Consider the following 23189-nt stretch of genomic DNA (forward strand, 5'->3'; position numbering starts at 1 on the left):
ATTTTTTTTTTTTTTTGAGAAACTTATTTCCATCGAACAAAATTGACGTAATCAATTATTTCGATAAAAAAATTCATTTTAGTTCAAAGTGCTCGACTTATGGTGCACCGATAAACCTATGAAAACTAGAGTAGCAGGCTCATTTGTGTAAAATAAGATTAATAAAAAAAGAGTTTGGCTGCGCAGTTTATCCTTGAAACAATAAAATTTTCCAAATTTAATATAAATAATTCCAGGAAAAAAAAGGAAACATGGCATAAATTTAAGATTTTGAAGGTGAAACTGTCTCCACATAGTCCCATTCTCCCAATTTTTCATTCCATCTGCACACGCCATACCAAAATTTTCCACTTGTAGGTTCCACTCCACTGAACTCAAATTCAAATTCATCAGAGTTATAAGCCAAGAAAGCCACGTAGACAATTGGAATTGCGAGGATATTGATGATGGGGCAGAAATATCGAGTTGTATAGTAAAAGGCCAAGCCTTCATACGCATCTGGGAATTGATCCAAGTTAATGAAGCTGAGGCCAATGAAAAAGGCTCCGGAGATAGTGAGGAAGAGGATCATAATTCGTTTTTGAGAATCGGTAATCTTTGTGGATTTTGGCAAGCTATAGTGAATTGGAGATTCTGTTTCGGCAAATAGATCAGTATGTCTGTACGCCGAGTAGAACATGATAGCGAAGATTTGCTTGGTGACAATTTCCTGAAAAATTTTAAGTTATATTTTACAAAGTTAAAAATTAAAAATAAATATAATTAAACTCACACTTGCCCAACTGGAATACAAACCAATAATGCTTTTTCCGGCGAATAAGATGTTCAACCAAATCAGTGCACCTGCCATGAAATACCTTTTGTAGCAGTAGCTTTCGATTGTGTACTGCTTTCTATTGTGAAATTTCAAATATGCTAGAATTGCTACAACACCGGCAGCAAAAATTACTTTCCAAAAATTGCCGCGATATTCTTTGTTCCCGATGATCTCACGAAAAGTAGCTTGAGGTGTATCGTGGCCCAGATAGGAAGCTTTGATGAAATGAAAGCAATTGATTGTTCCGAGAGCAAGATTAAAGTAGAAATTATAGATTAGAAGAGAGAGAGTTACGTACTTTCTGTTTATTTTTTGGAATTCTTCGCAGGAAGAAGGTAGGAGATACATGAAGAGCGGCGACTGAGTGAGGGGAGAAGAGGGAGATATGTAAATGAGCACAGTAGGTAGGTCAGGCAGAGGGGAGAGCAGCTGTTGACCTTTAAACTACGCCAGACATGTGTTCGGAGCAGGGGTGTGCGGCAAATTTTTTTTTTTAATTTGCCGAGCTCGGTAAAGTCGGCGAATTTGGCAAATTTGCGGTGCTTATGAAACTCAAACACCAAAAATTTTGATTTTTTGATGAATTTCGAAATATGCCGAGCTCGGCGAATTCGGCAAATCTACTTTCTCGGCAAAACGGCCTAACTTCATAGCATACTCTTGCAACTTCTTAACAACAATTAGGCATTTTAGCCTTTAAGCAAACTTCTGCAGCTTTTCAGCTGACTTTTGCAATTTCTTAGCAGATGTAAAGCTAAATTTCGCTCACAATCCCGTTGGGTTTCGCAACTTCTTAACAGCTTTTTACAAAGTTATATAAATGTTTTTATTAAGTTGCAGGAGTTTGCTATGAAGTTGCGACATTTTGCCGAGTTATTGAAATTTGCCGAGCTCGGCAAATTCGGCAGAAAGGAGACTGGCTGAATGCAAATGTGCTCCATTGCAAATACAGGGAGAAGCTGACCTCGTTCAAAGAACTGGGAATGGCCTGTGCTCTATCTACCATCTCTCAAGCTCATTTAATTTCATAACTCTGAAAGCAGCTAATTCTAAATTTCGACCAATTTCGTGGCCCCTTTGTAGAGCAAAAAAGCTCACAAAAAATGGAGCAAAACGGATTGTAAGGTTTTGGGACCTATTGGAATAGTCATTTATGTAGTTAAGAGCTTTCAAAAATACATTTATTGAAGCTTCACAGTAATTAAAAATCAGAAAATCAGAAAGAAACAGAAAATTTATACATCCAAAACCAGCGACTCGGGTTTCTCAGGAATCGTCTCCACATGCTCCCATTCTCCCAATTTTTCATTCCACCTGCACACTCCATACCAAAATCTTCCACTAGTCGGTTCCTTCCCACTGAATGCAAATTCTTCGGAGTTATAGGCCAAGAAGGCTACGTAGATCATTGGGATCGCGATGATATTGATAGCAGGACAGAAATATCGAGTTGTATAGTAAAATGCAAGTCCAACATACTCATCCGTGAATTGATCCAGGTTAATAAAGCTGATGCCAATGAAAGAAGCACCGGAGACGGCGAGGAAGAAGGTTATGAATAGTTTCTGAGGCATGGTGATCTTCGTAGTTTTGGACAATCTGTAGTGAATTGGAAATTCCGTTTCGAGGAGTAGACGTAGTGTTTTGTAGAGCAAAAAGCATATGGTTGATTGGATTAAAAGTTGGATCATTTCCTGTAAAATTTTGAGAAGAACTATGTATATTAAAGATGAACTATGTACAAAAATAAATAAAAAACTCACTTTCGCCCAGCTGAAATACAAAACTGCGATGATTTTTCCTGGGAGCAAGATGTTCAGGAAGACAAACCCGACTGCCGTCAAATACCGTTTCACACAAAAACTCTTGATTGTGTACTGCTTCCTTGTGATAAATTTCACAATTAAATTCATTGCTACTGGTACACCACAAACGAGAACAATGAAACAAGCAGTGTAGCACAACGAACTAGTGGAACCAAAATCCTCTATCAACGCGTGAATAGTAGCTTGAGGAGTTTTGTGGCCCAGATAGGAAATTTGGATTTCATCGAAACAAGAGATTACGAAGATAGCAAGCCATATATAGAAGTAATAGAATTGGAGCGAAGGGGTAGTGTATTTACTATCCCATAGATAGTCTTTTTCGAAGAAAGACGTTAAGAAAGTCATGGAGTACGTATGGTAGTAGGGGGAGAGACGGGATGTGAATGAGCACAGCTGATGAAGAAGGCGGGGAGGAATGACCTCGTCTCGACAGACCTATGCTCTACGCCTCCACGATTTACGCTGTCTATGTATTGATGGTATAATTGCACGACTGTGCTCATTCACTCTTCCTCGGGGTCTCCTTTCTATGCGTGAGCCTATCTCAATCTTGATGCTCCGTTACTATAATATTGTCGTGCCAGAGCAATTGTGGTGTCAGAGTGTCCCATTTCGGTCTGATCTACGTTGATCTACAAAAAAATGCGGGAAAGGAGACCCAAAGTTCTCAACTGATTTCGCATGGTTAAGAAAGTGCTGACGTCACATTTTGCTGGTCGAAAATTCGCGCGTTTCTTGTAGGTCGAAGTATGTATTGCACACTCCTGTTCCGAGGGCTTATTACAGTGTTCATAATCTCCAAAATTCAGATGCTTACCCCTTTTTCCACAATAATCTAGAACAGTTAATAAAGTTCCAACTTGTTTGGTTTTGGAAAGTAACATGGTTCCTATGGTCTCAAAAAAAATGGCCTAAAATTAGTTAAAATTGGAAATTTGACCGACATTTCATTGTGGCGGCGGCTGGAGACTAAAAGCTAGTTATCTTGTGGGCTTTTGTTTTCAATTAATTTAAGTAAAATTGAGGTCGATGAAGGACTGGAAGTTATCAAATTCTTACCAAATCTGTTAGTTTTCAGCCGTTTCGGCATTGGCAAGTTGGTCAAATTTCAAATTTTAACTAATTTTAGGTCAGTAATTTTAGGACCGCCATAACTTTTCTGATAACTTTTTTTGAGAAATTTTCAAGAAGTGTGATTATGAAACTCGGCGTTTTCAGACAATTTTTAATAAGCCGTATTTTAGCACAACTATGCAAAACAAATCAAGCTTTTAAATTTGCACTCTCTCAGGAATTCAGACACGTAAAAACATTTATTAAAAAGTCACAGTAATTCAAAACCAGTAAGAAACAGAAAAAAAGTTATACATCTAAAACCAACGACTTGGTTTTCCCACGAATTATCCCCAAGTGTTCCCATTCTCCTAATTTTTCATTCCATTTGCACACTCCGTACCAAAATCTTCCACTAGTCGGTTCCACTCCACTGAATGTAAGCACCTCGGAGTTATAGGCCAAGATATAGAGGATGGGGCAGATGAATCGAGTTGTGTAGAAAAACCCCAATCCCGTGTACTCATCTGGGAATTGACGCAGTTCAATGAAGCTAGAACATATGTTGAATGCTCCGAAGATGGCGAGGAAGAGGATCATGATTAGTTTCTGTGCATTAGTGACCGTTGTAGTATTCGACAATCTGTAGTGAATTGGCGATTCTTTTTCACGGCAAATGTTGATACTTATGTACGCCAAACAGCATAAGATAGATATGATTACAGCTTCAATGATTGCCTGCAAGTTTTTAAGATAAATTGTGTATATAAATTGAAAATGTTTTTTGTTATAAACTCACCCTTGCCCAACTGCAATATAAACTAAAAATGCTATTTCCGGTGAGTAGCATATTAATGCAAATCATCCCTGCCGCCATCAAATATCGTGTCGAGCAGAAGCTATTTATTGTGTACTTCTCTCTAGCGTAAAATCGAGGATTGAGCAGTACAATTGCCAAAACACACCCACAGGCGAAGAAAATTGCCCATTCATAGTTGCGCGACACATCGGAGACAAGTTCGCCAAAACTCTCTAGAGGAGTTTTGTGGTTCAGGTAAGAAAAATGGAAGATACAAGAAAAACCTATCGCTTCGACAGCAAGAAAAAGGTAGTTATAATAGAGTCTTGACATGATAATGGTGTAGTCTTTTTTGGAGAAAAGAAGGCAACTGGCGGTGGGGGAGAGGGAAGACTGACTGAATGCAATTGAGCACAGCCTATTGAGAAGGTGTGGGAGAAACAGCTGCTCGACGCTGCCTGTGGTGTCCTCCGATCGATTGTATAATTACGTAACAGACCTTAGCCCAAGACAGCCCGAAAGGTCCAAAAATCCAAAGTTTCGCAGCTTTTTTTTCAAGTTTCTTGTCTGATACGTCGGTTTTAAAGGTGGAGTAGGGCCAGTGGGGAAACTGTTAAAAACCACTCCTTTGGTCCCAAAAATGACCAAATATCATAATGAAACTTTTCAAAAAATTTTTGAAAATTTTTTATTTACTGTTAAAAAGTGGCAATTACTCAGTTTTTGCCACTCATAATTTTGGAAGGCGACCAAAAAAAATTTTTTTCGACATTTTTTATTTTTTAGTTTTGTTTAAATTATTTTTATTAAAACATTGTGATAGTCGAAACATGCGACATTTCTTTAAATATCCTCAAAAGCTCGTATTTTTCAAAATGTTGGCAACTTGCCAAAACTTGACCGGAAATTATGAAAAATCTAAAAATTTTAGGAGTGTTTTATTATGATTTCGGTTGTTTTGCCCCCACTGGCGCTACTCCACCTTTAAGTGATTTGCTCCCTATTATCATTAGAGCGCATTTACATGTCAGTCCACATATCTGTCAATATCTAAACGGAGCGACACGTGGTGTCAAGCTGCCCCATAAGGAATGGTCTACAAAAAATGCGGGGATTTAGACGCGTCTAGATGAAGATTCCTAAACATATTTCAAATGGATCAAAGTGTGTTGACGTCACATTTTTCTGAGCAAAAAAATCCCGCGTATTTTGTAGGTCAAACCGTCATGGGACAGCCTGACACCTCGTACGGTGCTGGGAATCTTTCAGTTGTACCGTGCAATACACTATCGACAGAGGGGCTCATTTGCCCGGGAAGGTGACCTGACCTCCTCCCGTGATTCAGAGGACCTACAAAATCGTTTTTTTCTTTCATTATCTTTCTACAACAGCCGCAGCTCCTACAAAAATGTCTCCTTTCCATCTTCTTCGTCTGCCATCCAAGGAACTAACAAAAGTTCTACGCTACATGGTCCCTATTGCACGGTGAGTACTTATTTATCATTTCTAGATTTCAAATCAATTTTCAAGTTTTCAGATTTGGGTTCTCATTGCTCTCAAATAAAGCAAAACGTCTCATAATTAATCTCCAAGAATTCAGCCACTTTGTTTCTATTGAAGTGCAAAATCGTATCAGATTAAAATTGAGCAGGCTACATTTCATTATTGGAGGGCCCGATGGTCTCGTGAATATTGTGTATATTTATATTCATAGCAGAACTGTTAATGCCAAATGGAGCCTGCCAGGAATGTCAACTAGACAGTGGATCGATCACTTTATGGAGTTGACAAATAGTCATCGAATTTTTAAACTGAGCATCGATGCAAAAAACCCAGAGATTGATATGAAAGACTTACACAGAGCTCTAACAGGGTTGCGAGTTTCCAGATTTTTTCTCAATGGATTCTACTTGCCAGATATTCAATTATTTGGCTCACTTCCAACTGTGGATAGCATGTTGTTCGGTCTCCACCTTACTCAAACAACTAATTATCAACGAATTATGCTTCAAAATCATATCCAGTTCACAGATCTTCGGAGGGATGGAGCACGAGCTGATCTGAACAGTTTGTTAGCGTCAAATGCATCATCCATACAATTTCCAAACATGATCTTATCGGATGCTCAACTCAATTTGTTTCTTAAACATTGGATAGCCGGATCGAATCAAAGACTTGACTTCCTTAAAATTTTAAAAATTCGAAACGTGACAGTCGACGACGAAGAGGTGATTTTCAAAGGAATTGATCGTCAACCAGCAGTGGACAGAGGAGATCATTATTATCTTCATACACGTGGTGTACAGCCAAAGAGTCCTCGAAAATTCGATATCACAAGCAGTGAAGGGGTCCCGGCGACGATTTATTTGGACGAGCCGAATATCAATGTGTTTAGCATGCTTGTGTGGAATTTATAAATTTTTATGCAATAAATTCTTCATGAACATTCATGCTCACAAAGTGTGTACCAATATTTTAGAACCTGACTTTTTTGTTGTTTTTTCTGAACTAGATAGCCAGCCCAATATAAGGCAGTAAGGCAGCATTTTAGCACACATCAACTACAATTCAGCGTACAGATCGCGGTAGCTCGGCTCTGTAAGTCAGCTGCTCGATGGATGCAAACGCAATCCACAAAAGGAAACTGCAGAGATCAGTCATAGATTTTTTTCTATGGAAAATTTATAAATTTCACGTTGATATCCTTTTTTGGCAGATACAATTTTGAATAATATTGAACATTGTGCACAATTTATTTTTACTTGTGAACTATTTTTAATGTTTCAACAAAAAATGCTCTAGTCAAATTTTCGATGCAAAAAATAAACTAGGGAGATAATCAGAGAATAGTTTTATCCTAGCTCATGTTATACTTTTTCAAACTATGGAATATTATATTTATAACAAAAAATATCACGATCACTCTGTTGCAATATTTTCGTTGACTTCTGTGACCACTTCATTGTCGACTTCGTGTCACTCCACTAATTTGACACGAGCTTCAATCCTAACACTGTCATCAACCATGAAGTCTCTCTCCAAATCTTCCCATTTCAAACTTTTAGTCCAACAGATGCCTTCGGGTCTCTCGAAGATATGAGTGACTCGGTCAGTTAAAGTTCTCCCAGTTTCTGACACCAACATAAGCTGAACTTCAGTTTGAACAGACCAGTGTTCATCGTTGCACACAAATTTGTCACAATGAAGATATACCAAAATGCACATTTGTTCTTTTTTCACAGAAATTCTCCTGAAAGTTTATTTGATATGGGTTAAGAGTGAAAACACACTTTTGCATTTGAAAGAAAACAAGAATGTGACAAACCTATATCCCGAATAAAAATTATACGAGCTTTGATTGTGACATTAGGAAATAAACTCAACATATTCTCCCATTTCATGAGTTTAGGGTTCCCACTTGAACCGGGGTTTTCAAAAATGTATTCAAAATAAAAATTGAAACTTTTTCCACTACATTGAACAAGCGAAAGTTGGTAGCTAGCTTGAACTGCCCACCGTTCTTTCTCAATGAGCTCATTTTCACAGTTCAACATTAATGCAGCAAATCCATTGTTATTTTTTATAGATATACTCCTTAAATGGACATATTTGGAACTAATAAACTACTAGGTTAGAGCTGATTATCAAGCTTACCATAAAACTCCATACCATTCTTCTGATCTACTAAAAACTTCCCTTCCTGCTTCCATACTTGAAACATTTCTGATGGTGTGCGACAGTGAACAACTTTTTTCAGTGAAATGAGTTTCGCGAGAGTATTCTGAAAGTATCAACTTTGCTTGTTATCGGTATCTTTCAGATAAAAACCTTGTCAGATGGGAATTCAAAAACTACAGGACATAAAGACTTTTACTCATAGTGGGGCCTTTCGTGTATTCCACAAACCTTGGATTTTTTCAATTTTTACATAGGCATCTATGATGACGTGGTCGTCGACTGAGTAATGAGCCATCATATCGCTCCATCAAATGAATCTATTGATTCCTTGACCTCCTGGTTTTTCAAAAACAAGTTTCGACGTTTGCTTCATGATTTTCCCATTTGGGGAAACCAATCGGAACGTGCATTCAGTTTCGATAAGCCAATTTGAAGTCATACAAAGTTCCTTATTGCAGAATAAAAAGATCTAAAGAAAATCCCACGTTTTTCTTGCTCGAATCCTCCTGAATAGTGAAACTGGTGAAAAAATGTATCACCTTATTCTGATAACAGTGTTCTTCAGTAATAAGAATGTTGGAAGTTACAATTATTTAGTGATTATGTTTTTGTCGCTTGGAATGCTGTTTACGATCTTGGAAGCGACGCTCTGTCCGGTTATTTTAGAATATAAAATGTGAACTAATTGTGGAAAGTTTAGAATGTGCATTCTTACAATGCAAGCTGGCTACTGTACTCCATTGAACAACCTTTTGGACTGAGTATCGGCTCCATGAGAATAATTTTAGTTTTTTACACGGGCGTATACGCTTCCACCATTTGTATGCTCTCCGTTCAATTTGTCTATAGATACTGCGCGATTTTCTATCAAGATGGCTTAAATGTTTTGAAGGATGGAGAATTGTGTCAGTTTTTCCATATTTTGGAGGGTTGGGCATGATATGGGGAGGTTCGATATTCACGTTTTCTCGAGTTGATGACTACGCGAAGGAATATCTCAGGTACTTGGTCCCCGCGGGTCTTGATTGATGTCGGCTGCTTATTAAACTTGATGTTCAGACTTGAAATGAGTATTCAATACGGAGTTGACATTGAAAAAGTGTCTGGGTTCACCTTAGTCGCTTACGACAAAGATGGGCATTTCAGGTAGGGGTTTCTGTATTTTTTTTACCTATCAAATTCCAATTTTTCCTCATTTCCGGATGGTTCAACTCCACGGCTAATCTGATCCTCTGCATCATAATTTTCATTCAATTCTCGATTATCATCTTCTGTGCAGGGGTCATGTGTCTGAAAATGGAGGAGAACATGAAAATGATGTCGGAATCGCTGCGATCAGTTCATCGGCAGTTCTTCCGGACACTGATCGTTCAGATTGTTGCGCCAACCATATTCCTCTTCACCCCGCTCACTTTTATACTGTACCCTCGGCAGTTTGGTTCTCCTTTCCCTCGCTCTTTTTTCACCTATCTTTCACTCTTTTTTCGCCTAGATTATATCGGCGAAATATAGCAGTGGAAGTGCGAAAGAAAGGTGAACATGTGCGAAAGAAAGGTGAAGAAGTGCGAAAGATAGGAGAACCAAAAACGGAAATTTATCGAAAAAAGATTTTATGGTGATTTTCATGTATTGTACTTTAATCATCTATCATTTACTTTCTTAACGTTTTTTTTTAATTTCTGATGTCTTATGATTAGTAGCTTCATCCTGGATTCCGTTGTCGTTGTGGGTTGATCTCAATACCTTCGGGACGTAAATCGCGTGTGTTACCTCTTGCACTATTCTCGCGCTGATTCTGATTTTGTGTGAGGTGCAATAAATAGTAAAGAAGTCCTCTACTCTCCTGAAAATTTGAATTTCCCGCCAAAATTTTTTCACTGAAAATTTGAATTTCCCGCCAAAATTTTTTTCACTGAATATTTGAATTTCCCGCCAAAATTTTTTCACTGAAAATTTGAATTTCCCGCCAAAATTTTTTCACTGAAAATTTGAATTTCCCGGCAAAATTTTTTCACTGAAAATTTGAATTTCCCGCCAAAATGCTTTTCACAGAACATTTGAATTTCCCGCCCACTATTCTCACTGAAATTTGGGTGTGACGTCACAGACTACAAATACTACATAGACTACAAACTCCGGACAGACGAACTGTATTTTTTTATATATAGTTAATGATATGTACGTAATATATATTTAATATTGAGTAGAATATGTTTGAGTAATGGTAGTCTGGACCTTTGAAAGTTTTTTTCCAAACGTATTTGATCGACGGCACGCGAAGCAGAAGATTTCTGGAACTTTGGACATAGAAAATCAGAAGGCCTAAGCCTAAGTGTGAGCGTAATGGATGGCTCGGCAATTTGGTTCTCCTATATTTCGCACTTCTTCACCTTTCTTTCGCACATCAGTGGATTGTGCCGCCAAGCGCTGTTTTTCACCTATTTCTCGCTCTTCTTCTCCTTTCTTTCGCACTTCTTCTCCCTTCTTTCGCACATCAGCAAAATTGGGGTAGATGAGCGCTGTTCAGAGTTATGGATTCTGCACATTTTCCTATTTTAATTAATAATTAGTTATCAGACAACATTTTTGTATCTCTATTATTGTTGAGGAAGACAGTTTTCCTAGGGAGTACTAAAAATTGTAAAAATGGAATCAAAATGGAGCTCAAAACAAGGCGTTTAAGTTGTTTTGGGTCTCTTTTCATATTTACTTACTTAGTAATTAGTACTTATTTTCTACTTAGAAATACTAAAGAAACGTTGGCATGTGTAACACAATGAATGATTGTAAAACCTAACAAAGATCAAATTTATGGAGGATTGACCTTATCATTTTGACTTTTGGGAAATTATATATTAACATGTTGTTTACAGTTGTATTGAACAAAAAGTGTAAACCGCTACTTATGTTTTTTGTTTCCTTGAACAGTGGCAAGTGTTGGGCTAAACCTCTGTTGCTAAACTACCGCGACTGTTAATTTTAACGAGGCACAATTTAGAAAGATTACCAAGTGTTTACTTTTTGGGTCTGTAAATTATAAATTAATCACTTGGTATATTACATCCACAATATTTTTGTACAATTATCTCGCTATCTGTTAATTCTCTCTTACAAAACACAGTTTGAGCCACACAGTATGTATATGAATTGCATGGCGGCTCGACATATGTCAAGGTTTAGTTTTATTGGTTTCTGCTGAAATGGAAGGCCCTGCTGATAATATCACTTTTCGATCTTTATCAATATTAGCAAAACATTTTTAACTAACAAAATATTGTAGAGTATAATTTTCACAGTTTCGTCATTTTCAAGACTGTATAATTATACCCCAAAAATTTAAAATCTACAGATATCGGGCGTGGTCTGTTTTTTTGCTAGAGTTCTAAATAACCAACAATTTCAAACTTGGAATTTGCCTTTTTCTTTGTGTTGGCTGAAAATGTTTTTCTAACTTCATAGAGGTTTTATTGAACGTGTTTCACTATTTCACCAAATAGTCTGTAGAATGAATAATGGATGACATTGATTTTGTTATTGGAGGCAATATACTCAAATTTTTGTATGATTAGTAAGGAAACAATAATGAAAATTCGAAAACTAGCAATAAAAAATTGTTTTGGACAAAGTATCAGCCAGAGCCACATCAACCTTGCGGCGTCTTGGAAATCCAGTTTTTGGGTTTCAGTGCCGAGTGCCACGTTGTGACCAATCTACTTTTATTGTGAAACAATACAAAATGATCTGCTTCACTATTTTATGAAACTTCTGCTAATTATTATTTTTTGTTCAGACTTTCTCCGAAATTCATCAAAATTTTAACTAACAAAATATTGTCATTTTCAGCCAACACAAAGAAAAAGGCAAATTCCAAGTTTGAAATTGTTGGTTATTTAGAACTCTAGCAAAAAAACAGACCACGCCCGATATCTGTAGATTTTAAATTTTTGGGGTATAATTATACAGTCTTGAAAATGACGAAACTGTGAAAATTATACTCTACAATATTTTGTTAGTTAAAAATGTTTTGCTAATATTGATAAAGATCGAAAAGTGATATTATCAGCAGGGCCTTCCATTTCAGCAGAAACCAATAAAACTAAACCTTGACATATGTCGAGCCGCCATGCAATTCATATACATACTGTGTGGCTCAAACTGTGTTTTGTAAGAGAGAATTAACAGATAGCGAGATAATTGTACAAAAATATTGTGGATGTAATATACCAAGTGATTAATTTATAATTTACAGACCCAAAAAGTAAACACTTGGTAATCTTTCTAAATTGTGCCTCGTTAAAATTAACAGTCGCGGTAGTTTAGCAACAGAGGTTTAGCCCAACACTTGCCACTGTTCAAGGAAACAAAAAACATAAGTAGCGGTTTACACTTTTTGTTCAATACAACTGTAAACAACATGTTAATATATAATTTCCCAAAAGTCAAAATGATAAGGTCAATCCTCCATAAATTTGATCTTTGTTAGGTTTTACAATCATTCATTGTGTTACACATGCCAACGTTTCTTTAGTATTTCTAAGTAGAAAATAAGTACTAATTACTAAGTAAGTAAATATGAAAAGAGACCCAAAACAACTTAAACGCCTTGTTTTGAGCTCCATTTTGATTCCATTTTTACAATTTTTAGTACTCCCTAGGAAAACTGTCTTCCTCAACAATAATAGAGATACAAAAATGTTGTCTGATAACTAATTATTAATTAAAATAGGAAAATGTGCAGAATCCATAACTCTGAACAGCGCTCATCTACCCCAATTTTGCTGATGTGCGAAAGAAGGGAGAAGAAGTGCGAAAGAAAGGAGAAGAAGAGCGAGAAATAGGTGAAAAACAGCGCTTGGCGGCACAATCCACTGATGTGCGAAAGAAAGGTGAAGAAGTGCGAAATATAGGAGAACCAAATTGCCGAGCCATCCATTACGCTCACACTTAGGCTTAGGCCTTCTGATTTTCTATGTCCAAAGTTCCAGAAATCTTCTGCTTCGCGTGCCGTCGATCAAATACGTTTGGAAAAAAACTTTCAAAGGTCCAGACTACCATTACTCAAACATATTCTACTCAATATTAAATATATATTACGTACATATCATTAACTATATATAAAAAAATACAGTTCGTCTGTCCGGAGTTTGTAGTCTATGTAGTATTTGTAGTCTGTGACGTCACACCCAAATTTCAGTGAGAATAGTGGGCGGGAAATTCAAATGTTCTGTGAAAAGCATTTTGGCGGGAAATTCAAATTTTCAGTGAAAAAATTTTGCCGGGAAATTCAAATTTTCAGTGAAAAAATTTTGGCGGGAAATTCAAATTTTCAGTGAAAAAATTTTGGCGGGAAATTCAAATATTCAGTGAAAAAAATTTTGGCGGGAAATTCAAATTTTCAGCGAAAAAATTTTGGCGGGAAATTCAAATTTTCAGTGAAAAAATTTTGGCGGGAAATTCAAATTTTCAGTGAAAAAAATTTGGCGGGAAATTCAAATTTTCAGTGAAAAAATTTTGGCGGGAAATTCAAATTTTCAGTGAAACAATTTTGGCGGGAAATTCAAATTTTCAGTAAAAAAATTTTGGCGGGAAATTCAAATTTTCAGTGAAAAAAATTTTGGCGGGAATTTCAAAATTTCTGAGAAAAAATTTTTTGGAGGGAATTTCAAAATTTCTGAGAAAAAATTTTTTGGAGGGAAGTTCAATTTTGGTTCTGGAATCATCTGGAAAATTCCAGAAAATTCTATAATGTTCTAGAACTTTCTGTAAAATTCGAGAAAATTCTGGAAAGTTCCAGAACCACTACTAAAGTATTTCACTTTCAAACACTATATCTACAAGCAAAAATATTTTTTCTTATCAATATCAGCCATATTGGACACCTTAAAAACATATCCCATCTTCAAACTCTCACGATGGCTTAAGAAAAACTTTTTTTTTGAATTTTTCAAGTTTTTTTTAAAGTTTAGGTATTAATTTGCTCTGATGTATCAAGACATTAAACAACTATTTGATATTTTCATACATTCTTGTTGTCGCATGTTGATGATGCTCAATCTCAAAAAAGGCTAGGAAAAGTTATTTTTAAATTTGAACGGCGCTCATTTAAGAAACTTAAAAAGTAGAAGAAATAAAACATTACAAAATTAATAAACATGTTAAAAGCTACATACATTTCTTCAGTTAACCATTTTCCTGTATCTCTTTCGGTTGCTGAGTTACGTTGTGTTTATGCACTCAGACACTGTTAAAATTTCACATCATGCTATTACACATTCTGGCCTGTAATTCAAAGTTCAGTTGTCTAATCAAAAAACAGTCAACTGACAAAACATCTGGTTTTTAATTTTGAACATTTTTCTAATGTGAGTAATGCAAAATTGTGTATTCTTACATAATTATGTATGCTCAATGTTGCTCAACAAGATGAGTTTGCGAAAAAATGGTGAGCATAATTTTAAAGAAACAGTTAAAAACTTATATGAAAATAATTTTATTTCTTAATCAATTAAAACTTCTCTCTACGTATCCGCATTGTGTATCCGTGAAGAAATCTGAAAGAGTGAAATTTTACAATTTATGTTGTTTTTGTCTCAAATTGAACATAAGTCTGCAAGAATACACCATTTGACATTATTCGCAGTAAACCAAATGTGCCAAATAGTGCGACAAATGTTTTGTCAGTTGACAGCATTTTTAGTAGACAACTGAAATTTGAGCTACAGGCTAGAGTTTGGAATAGTATGAAATGAAATTTTAACAGCGTCTGAGTATATAAACACAACGTAGCTCAGAAACCAGAAGAGATACAGGAAAATGGTTAACACCAGAAATGTAGCTCGTAGTGTGTTTATCAGTATTGCAATATTTAATTTTTTCTAACTTTTAAGTTTCTTGAGTAAACACCGTTCAAAGTTGAAAATAACTTTTCTAATTGTAAGTTTTTTTTGGGATTATGAACAGAGCGCCATCAATAGGCGACAAACCAGATTGTATGAAAAAATCAAAAAGCTGTTTAATATCTTGATAAATCAGAGCAAATTAATACCTAAACTTAAAAAAAAACTTGAAAAATTCAAAAAAAAAACGTTTTTCTTCAGCCATCGTGAGAGTTTGAAGATGGGATATGTTTTTAAGGTGTCCAATATGGCTGATATTGATAAGCAAATATGTTTGCTTGTAGATATAGTGTTTGAAAGTGAAATACTTTAGTAGCTATATGTTTGAATCAGTTAGCCATAACTGTGTGTCATCAAAACAAAAAGGAGACGATATGTAGTCGTAAAACTATGAACAAGTGTGGGTGTTTACAACCTCACTCTGGGAAGAAATATTTGAATTCTGCAATTAGTTTATTGTTGTTTTACAACCATTTCAATCACAAATTGGCAATTTTTGAAATCGGAGTATTTTTGTGAGAACGGTCCACAGCTTAATTTAAACCTATTTCACTACAAATTAATACTCTCCTATTGGATCCCAAAATAAAACCGTTCAAGCCACTTTTAGTGCTTAACACAATACAAAATGCTGTGTGAATTATTTCTTATTCAAAATATCTGACCAGAAATAGTACTTAATAAGAATTCCAATGAAAAAATGAATAAAATTATAAAATTTTCTGAAAAGGTAGTATTTAAGCAACAAAAGTAGTATTTTAGCAATTGCAGTATTCTAGCAATAGTAGTATTCTAGCAATTTGGTAGTATTCTAGCAAAGGTAGTATTCTAGCAATAGTAGTATTCAAGCAAAAGTAGTATTAACACAAGGTAGTATTTCAGTATTTGCCGATTTTTTTTTGTTAGATTTGCATTAACAATTTTAGAATCGTTGGTGGAAAAAAATCCCGAATCGAAGAAAGTTGTACTTTTGAAGTCTTTTCCTGTTTCAGGTCTTAAAGAGGGGAGAATACTTTCTGCTCCTGTCGAACAATTATTCAATGCTACATGGTAAGCTGAAAAAACCGGTTTGAATTAAAAACGTGCTTGCAGGAAAATAGCAACATTTCAATGGAAAGGTTTTCTTGCTGTTGAACTTGATTGTAAAGAGAACACCTGTAACACTGAAAATTTCCCTTTGAACACCAATCTCTGGTTTAAGTTAGTGTCAGCCAACGGAAGGAGTTTAACAAAAGGCATTAAAAAAACAATAAAAGGAGATGTTACTACTAGAATTTTCAAGTTCATCAGATGGGATGATATGGAAGCTGATTATATGGTCAACGGTTGGGTAGATGTCGAAGTTCATGTTGAGATTTTGAGTATCTCCGGTGCGGAGATAGATCAAACGCAAAGTTTGAATAATTTACAATCGTCGATTTCCGACCTTGTCCTGAATGAAGAAGTATATCACACGTAATAATATGTACTTGAACAGTGCTAGAATGAGTATTATTCAGAAGAAGCTTTCACCTAGGTTGTCTGTCCTTCAAAGCATCAAGTTTTATAAACGGTCAGGAATACTGGAGCTTCACACATTGGCGGTATAATATTCCATGGTTAGTTGTAATACATTATTTCACCAGTTTCACTATTCAGGAGGATTCGAGCAAGAAAAACGTGGGATTTTCTTTAGATCTTTTTATTCTGCAATAAGGAACTTTGTATGACTTCAAATTGGCTTATCGAAACTGAATGCACGTTCCGATTGGTTTCCCCAAATGGGAAAATCATGAAGCAAACGTCGAAACTTGTTTTTGAAAAACCAGGAGGTCAAGGAATCAATAGATTCATTCGATGGACCGATATGATGGCTCATTACTCAGTCGACAACCACGTCATCATAGATGCCTATGTAAAAATTGAAAAAATCCAAGGTTTGTGGAATACACAAAAGGCCCCACTATGAGTAAAAGTCTTTATGACCTGCAGTTTTTCAATATCCATCTGGGAAAGCTCTTATCTAAAAAATACCAATAACAAGCAAAGTTAGTATTTTCAGAATACTCTCGCGAAACTCATTTCACTGAAAAAAGTTGTTCACTGTCGCACACCATCAGAAATGTTTCAAGTATGGAAGCAGGAAGGGAAGTTTTTAGTAGATCAGAAGAATGGTATGGAGTTTTATGGTAAGCTTGATAATCAGCTCTAACCTAGTAGTTTATTAGTTCCAAATATGTCCATTTAAGGAGTATATCTATAAAAAATAACAATGGATTTGCTTCATTAATGTTAAACTGTGAAAACGAGCTCATTGAGAAAGAACGGTGGGCAATTCAAGCTAGCTACCAACTTTCGCTTGTTTATTGTCATGGAAACCGCATCACTTTGAATAATTTTGAATACATTTTTGAAACCCCCGGTTCAAACGGAGAACCAAAAATGATACCATGGAAGACTTTGTTACGTTATTTGACTTATGACAGTGTCACAATTGAGGCTCGTATAATTTTTATTCGGGATATAGGTTTGTCACATTCTTGTTTTCTTTCAAATGCAAAAGTGTTCAGATTCTTCACTAGAAAATGCGTTTTCAATGTCCCATACTCTCCAAAGCATGTCGAATATGAAAGAAGGAGAGTCTCACTTCAGAAATTCATCATGATATTCCATGGTACATATGTTCACAGTTTTATCTTGAATCAGATATATTTTCAGGAGAATTTCTGTGAAAAAAGAACAAATGTGCATTTTGGTATATCTTCATTGTGACAAATTCGTGTGCAACGATGAACACTGGTCCGTTCAAACTGAAGTTCAGCTTATGTTGGTGTCAGAAACTGGAAGAACTTTAACTGACCGAGTCACTCATATCTTCGAGAGACCCGAAGGAATCTGTTGGACAAAAAGCTTGAAGTGGGAAGATTTGGAGAAAGACTTCATGGTTGATGACAGTGTTAGGATTGAAGCTCGTGTCAAAGTAATAGAGTTGAAAGAAGTCGGCAATGAAGAGGTCACAGAAGAAGTGAATCAGATTATTGCAACAATGTGATCGTGCAATTTTCGCTTAAACTATAACATTCCATAGCTTGAAACATATAAAATTATTTGAAACAAGAAGTTTCAGTACAGTACTGACAGCCAAAGTTAAAAAGTGGTCAACACTCCTCCCTGGGTACGCCCTAGGGGCACCCATACTGTACACACCACAGTACCACTGAATACAACCGGCTCTCAGCAGCTTCAAAATACCATTTTTCAAATTAATTTTTCAATTAATCCCAATGGAATTGTGTCGAGTTATATTTTGTAATAGTAAAATTTTTAAAAAAATTAAACATCATAATTTCAAACTAACGGTAGATCTAAAAGGCATTTTGTATGTTGAAATTTAAATATTGAGTGAAGGATTACTACATCGAGTGTAGCGTAACCATTTTGGACTACACAAGAATGAGTTAGTGTATTCCGTTTTTTTTTTTGGAACACTGAAACTTTTTCTTAAAAATCGTATTTGAATGATGCGCGAGAAAGAACTTGAAGGAGGGATGGCAGTAAATAGTGAAAAATAAGAGGAATATTGAAAAGCAACCACCAGTCGCTCAAAAAAAACAGGAGGAATAAGATTCGTTAGTGTTCCGCAGTTGCCTAAGATGCTGTTATTGAGAAGATTTATTTTTTAAAAAAGTATTGTACAGAAAAAACTGACGACTCTCACAAACTACAAACAAACTAAAAAGAAACTCAATCTTTTATACGGAAGTATGTACGTAATATGTATTTAATGTTGAGTAGAATATGTTTGAGTAATGGTAGTCTGGATCTTTGAAGGTTTTCTTCCATACGCATTTGATCGACGACACGCGAAGCAGAAGATTTCTGGAATTTTGGACATAGAAAATAAGAAGCCTAAACCAACTACATTTCACCTACTTTTCACGGCATTCCGGTATTTGTTGACAACAACCATAATAACTATTGCATCCACTGTCGGAAAAAAGGAAATTGCGCACAAAAATGTGCCCGTCGGAAAACTGATCGCTTGATTCAAAAACGGATGGTACAGTATAAAAGTGAGCGGGGTGAAGAGGAATATGGTTGGCGCAACGATCTGAATGATGAGGGTCCGGAAGAACTGCCGGTGAACAGAGCGCAACGATTCCGACATCATTTTCATGTTCTCCTCCATTTTGAGGCACATAACCGCCGCACAGAAGATGATAATCGAGAATTGGATGAAATTTGCCGTGGAGTTGAACCACCTAAAATGACCATCCTTGTCGTAGGCGACTAGCGTGAATGCAGGCACATTATCAATATCAATTCCGTATTGCATACTCATTTCGTGTCTAGAATATCTAGTTTAATAAGCAGCCGACATCGGTCAAGGCCCGCGTGAACCTATCACCTGAGAAAATCCTTCGCAAAGTCATCAACTGGAGAAAACATGTATATCGAACCTCCCCATATCATGCCAAACCCTGCACAGTATGTCAAAACTAACAAAATCCTCCATCCTTCAAAGATCTTGAGCCCATCTTGATAAAATATCGCACAATATCGATAAACAAATTGCACGGAGAGCATGCAAATGGTGGAGGCGTATACACCCGTGTAAAAAACTAAAAATATCTTCATATAGTAGACACTCAATCCGAAAGGCTGTTCGATGGAGTACAGTAGCCAGCTTCCGGTGTAAGAATGCACATTCTAAACTTTCCATAGCTACATAGTTTGTAATTGCTATCCTAAAATTACCGGACAGAGTGTCGCTTCCACAATCGTAAAAAATATTCCAAGCGATAAAAACATAATCACCAGATACTTGTATCTTCCAACATTCTTATTACTAAAGAACACTGTAATCAGAATTAGAAGGGTGCCGAAGAATGAGGTGGTACAGAAGCCGAGTTGCGAAATCCGTTTGGCAATCAGCATGGCACCTTCGTAGGGGTAGCTTTGGTTAGAGGTGCTCATTGTTTTTGAATTTTTTTTCTCATAATTGGTTCTATTTAAGTCACTCAAGGAACGGACGGAGCCGCAGCTAGTATTAGTGTCCAAAAATGAGAGTACAAAACAAATTCTATTTGATAAATCATTTTTCTGGGAGTGAGAATTATTCCAAGACTACAATGTTACAATGTATTTTTTGTCTATATATATAATTGCAATTTAATGGTCTAGAAGGTAGGTGTTTTTTGATTCGTCTTTTTTGTCAGTTATTTGAGATATAAATAATTTTTTGCAGGAAGTGAGAATTGTACCAAGAAACCAGTTTGTTTTTCCTCTTTTTATTATTTTGAATTAATGGTTTTGGAAGTTATTATATGTATTTTTCGTGGAAAGAGAATTGTCGAGAAGACCATTCTTTGAGAAAGTAAAATACAAAGCTATAGTTTTCAAAATTTTCGGATATTTTTAAAAGTTAGGTGTCAACATGGTCTCAGTGACCCGCTGGAAAAAAACGCTCTTTCAGAAAAATCAGACTAGGTGAGTTACACAATTGGAGTACAAAATAAAGGACAACGCTTTAAGGGTTGTCTAGCCGATGAAAAGCTGGAATTGTTATCCACTGGCCTTTTTGTTAGTTACTTGACAAATATTTTTGGCAGGAAATGAGAATTATTAAAAGGAAACTATTTGTTTTTTGTCTATTTATGATGATCTTTGTCTTGTCAGGAGAATCGCCGAAAAGACGAGTGTTTGAGAAATTAAAATAAAGTCCAATTTGAAAGAGTACCTACAATGAATTCTGAAGCAGAAGAGAACTTGATCTGAAAGTTTCCCTTTTTAGTGGGCCTTTTTGGGCCTTGGTCCAAAATGGAGCTGTAAAAATGGAAAAATGTATTCAGAAACAGAAACAATTACAGAAAAGTAAAATTTTCAAGCAATATAAACTACAACTTTCTGAGGGGTCTCCACATAGTCCCATTGACTCGTTTCGACGTTCCAGCGGCACACCCCGCTCCACTTTCTCCCACTGATCGGTTCCTTCCCACTGAATCCAAGTTCGTGGGAGTTGCAAGCCAAGAAGGCCCTGTAGACAATCGGGATCACCAAGATATTGATCCATGGGCATACTGGGATCGCGTAATCGAATGCGATCATCACACAGAAATTCGGCAAGGAAGATGTGTCTACATAGCAAAGGCCAATGTAGTAGGCCTCGGTGATAGCGAAGAAGATAGCCATGAACATTTTCTGGGAGTACGTAGCCTTGGTGGTTTTCAACAAGGTGTAGTTCATTGGGGAGCATGTTTCAGAGAGTTGCTCCACGAGCAGGACAAGCAAATTACACACGGCATAGCCCATTAGGGCGGTGATGGTTACCTGTAAGAGAACAAAATTTATAAAAGTGTCGGTACACATTAAAGGTGAAGTAGCGCCAGTGGGGAAAATGTTTAAAGGGGGAGTAGAGTTTGTGGGTATTTTGCTTAAATAGACGAAAACTGGTCCAAAACCACCGAATTTCATAATGAGACTTCACAAAAAATTTCCAAAAATTTTTTATGGTCGGTCAAAATTTCGAGAAAAAAGAGCCAAAGTTTGCTAAAATCTGAAATTTCGCACATTTTTCTTTGTCACAGCCGCTGGGTTTTAGTTTTTCTGAAATTATCACTTTTTAATCCTTATTTTGGTAATTTATCTCGCGGAATTTCGTTGATTGAGACAACTTTTAGGCCGATAGGCATCCAATTTTGATTATTTTTGGATGCCTATCAGCTCGAAATGTGTCTCAATCAACGAATTTCCGCGAGATAAGTTAGTGGTTTTGGACCAGTTTTAGTCTATTTAAGCAAAATTCCCACAAACTCTACTCCCCCAAAATTCCCACAAACTCTACTCCCCCAAAGAAAAAACTCACGTTAGCCCAATAGCTGTAAATTCCAATAAAAGGGTTCACTGTGATCAGGAAGTTCACGAGAATCACCACGATCGGTAGCTCACCACGCCCAATGAAATGGCTTTCAATAGTGTGCTGGTCGCATACGCTTGCTACTTTTTTCACAACACGCCAACAACAAATGCCAAGACCAATGTTTAAAACATTGACAACATCTGGAGTACAGACCTTGCTGGTGTTCAGAATACTGGAGAAACCGAGAAAGAAAATGAGAAGCGTCTGACGTCACCGGCATTGTTTGTTTCAGATGATAATGACAAAACTCAAATATGACGTACAGTGTCTGCCAATTCGAAATTTCTGAAAGAGACCCTCAAATTGGGTTCTACAATGAATTGAGAGGCAGAAGAGAACTTGATCTGAAATGTTCCCTTTTCAATGGGCCTTCTCGGGTTGGTCTGAAGTAAATGAATACAAATGTTAACTGTGAAGATGGAAAAATGTATTCAGAAACAGAAACAATTACAGAAAATTAAACATTTTAAGAAATCGAAAGCACAGCCTTCTGAGGATCCTCCACATAGTCCCATTGACTCGTTTCGACGTTCCAGCGGCACACCCCGCTCCACTGCCTTCCACTGATCGGTTCCTTCCCACTGAATCCAAGTTCGTGGGAGTTGAAAGCCCAGAAGGCCCTGTAGACAATCGGAATCACCAGGATATTAATCCATGGGCATACTGGGATCGCGTAATGGAATGCGATCATCACACAGAAATTAGGCAAGGAAGATGTGTCTACATAGCAAAGGCCAATGTAGTAGGCCTCGGTGATAGCGAAGAAGATAGCCATGAACATTTTCTGAGAGTACGTAGCCTTGGTGGTTTTCAACAAAGTGTAGTTCATTGGGGAGCATGTTTCAGAGAGTTGCTCCACGAGCAGGACAAGCAAATTACACACGGCATAGCCCATGTTGAAGAAAATCGAAGAAAATCACTGCGAACGCTAGGTAATAACGTATATTGAAATGGCTTTTAATGGTATGCTGTTTGCAAACTTTACATAGTGTGATTATGACACCCCAAATTAACAATTTCAACTCAACGCCTAGAGCAATGCGGATGAGAGCATTTTGTGAAAATTGAGTACAGCTGTTGTCGCTATACAAAATGCTGTGCAAGCCAAGGAAAGCAATAAGAGACGTGGCAATTAATAGGTAAACATTGTAGATTAACAAGGAAACGTTGGCTTGCTCCTTTGCAAAAAGAAGAAGACGTTTGAAGGACTCCATTTGATGGA

At 36.6% G+C, this 23189-nt stretch overlaps 5 protein-coding genes and 4 pseudogenes across 10 annotated transcripts; 3 read left to right on the forward strand and 6 right to left on the reverse strand.

Moving 5' to 3' along the window:
• Positions 1-173: 173 nt before the first annotated feature.
• Positions 174-1622, reverse strand: C08F1.11 (DUF1624 domain-containing protein). Its single transcript, NM_001026766.6, has 2 exons — positions 773-1622; positions 174-709 (listed from the first exon to the last, which is right to left on the reverse strand). Exons 1-2 carry the CDS (start codon positions 1163-1165, stop codon positions 263-265), a joined length of 840 nt encoding a protein of 279 aa, NP_001021937.1. The 5' UTR covers positions 1166-1622; the 3' UTR covers positions 174-262.
• A 362-nt stretch (positions 1623-1984) lies between these two features.
• On the reverse strand, positions 1985-3032 carry C08F1.10 (Serpentine Receptor, class U). The gene is made up of 2 exons (NM_182227.6): positions 2581-3032; positions 1985-2511 (listed from the first exon to the last, which is right to left on the reverse strand). Exons 1-2 carry the CDS (start codon positions 2986-2988, stop codon positions 2053-2055), a joined length of 867 nt encoding a protein of 288 aa, NP_872027.1. The 5' UTR covers positions 2989-3032; the 3' UTR covers positions 1985-2052.
• A 907-nt stretch (positions 3033-3939) lies between these two features.
• Positions 3940-4910, reverse strand: C08F1.6 (DUF1624 domain-containing protein). The gene is made up of 2 exons (NM_061677.7): positions 4496-4910; positions 3940-4434 (listed from the first exon to the last, which is right to left on the reverse strand). Exons 1-2 carry the CDS (start codon positions 4826-4828, stop codon positions 4006-4008), a joined length of 762 nt encoding a protein of 253 aa, NP_494078.1. The 5' UTR covers positions 4829-4910; the 3' UTR covers positions 3940-4005.
• An 89-nt stretch (positions 4911-4999) lies between these two features.
• On the forward strand, positions 5000-6941 carry fbxb-13 (F-box domain-containing protein). The gene is made up of 2 exons (NM_061678.4): positions 5000-5980; positions 6033-6941. Exons 1-2 carry the CDS (start codon positions 5904-5906, stop codon positions 6910-6912), a joined length of 957 nt encoding a protein of 318 aa, NP_494079.1. The 5' UTR covers positions 5000-5903; the 3' UTR covers positions 6913-6941.
• Positions 6942-8703: 1762 nt separating this feature from the next.
• str-21 lies at positions 8704-9685 on the forward strand (annotated as a pseudogene). The gene is given in 5 exon segments: positions 8704-8829; positions 8874-9061; positions 9064-9174; positions 9233-9319; positions 9376-9685. Coding segments are annotated over 5 exon segments (822 nt in total).
• A 6285-nt stretch (positions 9686-15970) lies between these two features.
• On the forward strand, positions 15971-18102 carry math-2 (annotated as a pseudogene). Its single transcript has 6 exons — positions 15971-16119; positions 16162-16667; positions 16708-16985; positions 17111-17237; positions 17298-17575; positions 17619-18102. Coding segments are annotated over exons 1-6 (1822 nt in total).
• A 727-nt stretch (positions 18103-18829) lies between these two features.
• On the reverse strand, positions 18830-20025 carry str-22 (annotated as a pseudogene). Its single transcript has 4 exons — positions 19807-20025; positions 19457-19758; positions 18982-19397; positions 18830-18927 (listed from the first exon to the last, which is right to left on the reverse strand). Coding segments are annotated over exons 1-4 (1035 nt in total).
• Positions 20026-20931: 906 nt separating this feature from the next.
• C08F1.13 lies at positions 20932-22131 on the reverse strand (annotated as a pseudogene). The gene is made up of 2 exons: positions 21914-22131; positions 20932-21378 (listed from the first exon to the last, which is right to left on the reverse strand). Coding segments are annotated over exons 1-2 (665 nt in total).
• A 302-nt stretch (positions 22132-22433) lies between these two features.
• C08F1.12 (Serpentine Receptor, class T) lies at positions 22434-23181 on the reverse strand (the record flags this gene model as incomplete). 2 transcript variants are annotated; one of them, NR_136355.1, is made up of 1 exon in its annotated part: positions 22434-23181. NR_136355.1 is itself a non-coding variant. In NM_001322717.1 (1 exon), one exon carries the CDS (start codon positions 22746-22748, stop codon positions 22434-22436), a length of 315 nt encoding a protein of 104 aa, NP_001309537.1. The 2 variants fall into 2 exon arrangements, 1 of the variants encoding a protein (NP_001309537.1); NM_001322717.1 differs by having other exon boundaries at positions 22434-22748.
• Between the last annotated feature and the right edge of the window lie 8 nt (positions 23182-23189).

Source organism: Caenorhabditis elegans, chromosome II, assembly GCF_000002985.6.
Source record: "Caenorhabditis elegans chromosome II".
In the NCBI taxonomy this organism is placed as follows: Eukaryota; Metazoa; Nematoda; class Chromadorea; order Rhabditida; family Rhabditidae; genus Caenorhabditis; species Caenorhabditis elegans.

Bases quoted from the DNA above. Each gene is read 5' to 3' on its own strand.
- C08F1.11 (NM_001026766.6), bottom strand. From the start codon at position 1,165: ATGTATCTCCTACCTTCTTCCTGCGAAGAATTCCAAAAAATAAACAGA. The intron at 710-772 runs GTGAGTTTAATT...AAAATTTTTCAG, and splicing joins TGTATTCCAGTTGGGCAAGT to GAAATTGTCACCAAGCAAAT.
- C08F1.10 (NM_182227.6), bottom strand. From the start codon at position 2,988: ATGACTTTCTTAACGTCTTTCTTCGAAAAAGACTATCTATGGGATAGT. The intron at 2,512-2,580 runs GTGAGTTTTTTA...AAAATTTTACAG, and splicing joins TGTATTTCAGCTGGGCGAAA to GAAATGATCCAACTTTTAAT.
- C08F1.6 (NM_061677.7), bottom strand. From the start codon at position 4,828: ATGTCAAGACTCTATTATAACTACCTTTTTCTTGCTGTCGAAGCGATA. The intron at 4,435-4,495 runs GTGAGTTTATAA...AAAAACTTGCAG, and splicing joins TATATTGCAGTTGGGCAAGG to GCAATCATTGAAGCTGTAAT.
- fbxb-13 (NM_061678.4), top strand. From the start codon at position 5,904: ATGTCTCCTTTCCATCTTCTTCGTCTGCCATCCAAGGAACTAACAAAA. The intron at 5,981-6,032 runs GTGAGTACTTAT...TCAAGTTTTCAG, and splicing joins TACATGGTCCCTATTGCACG to ATTTGGGTTCTCATTGCTCT.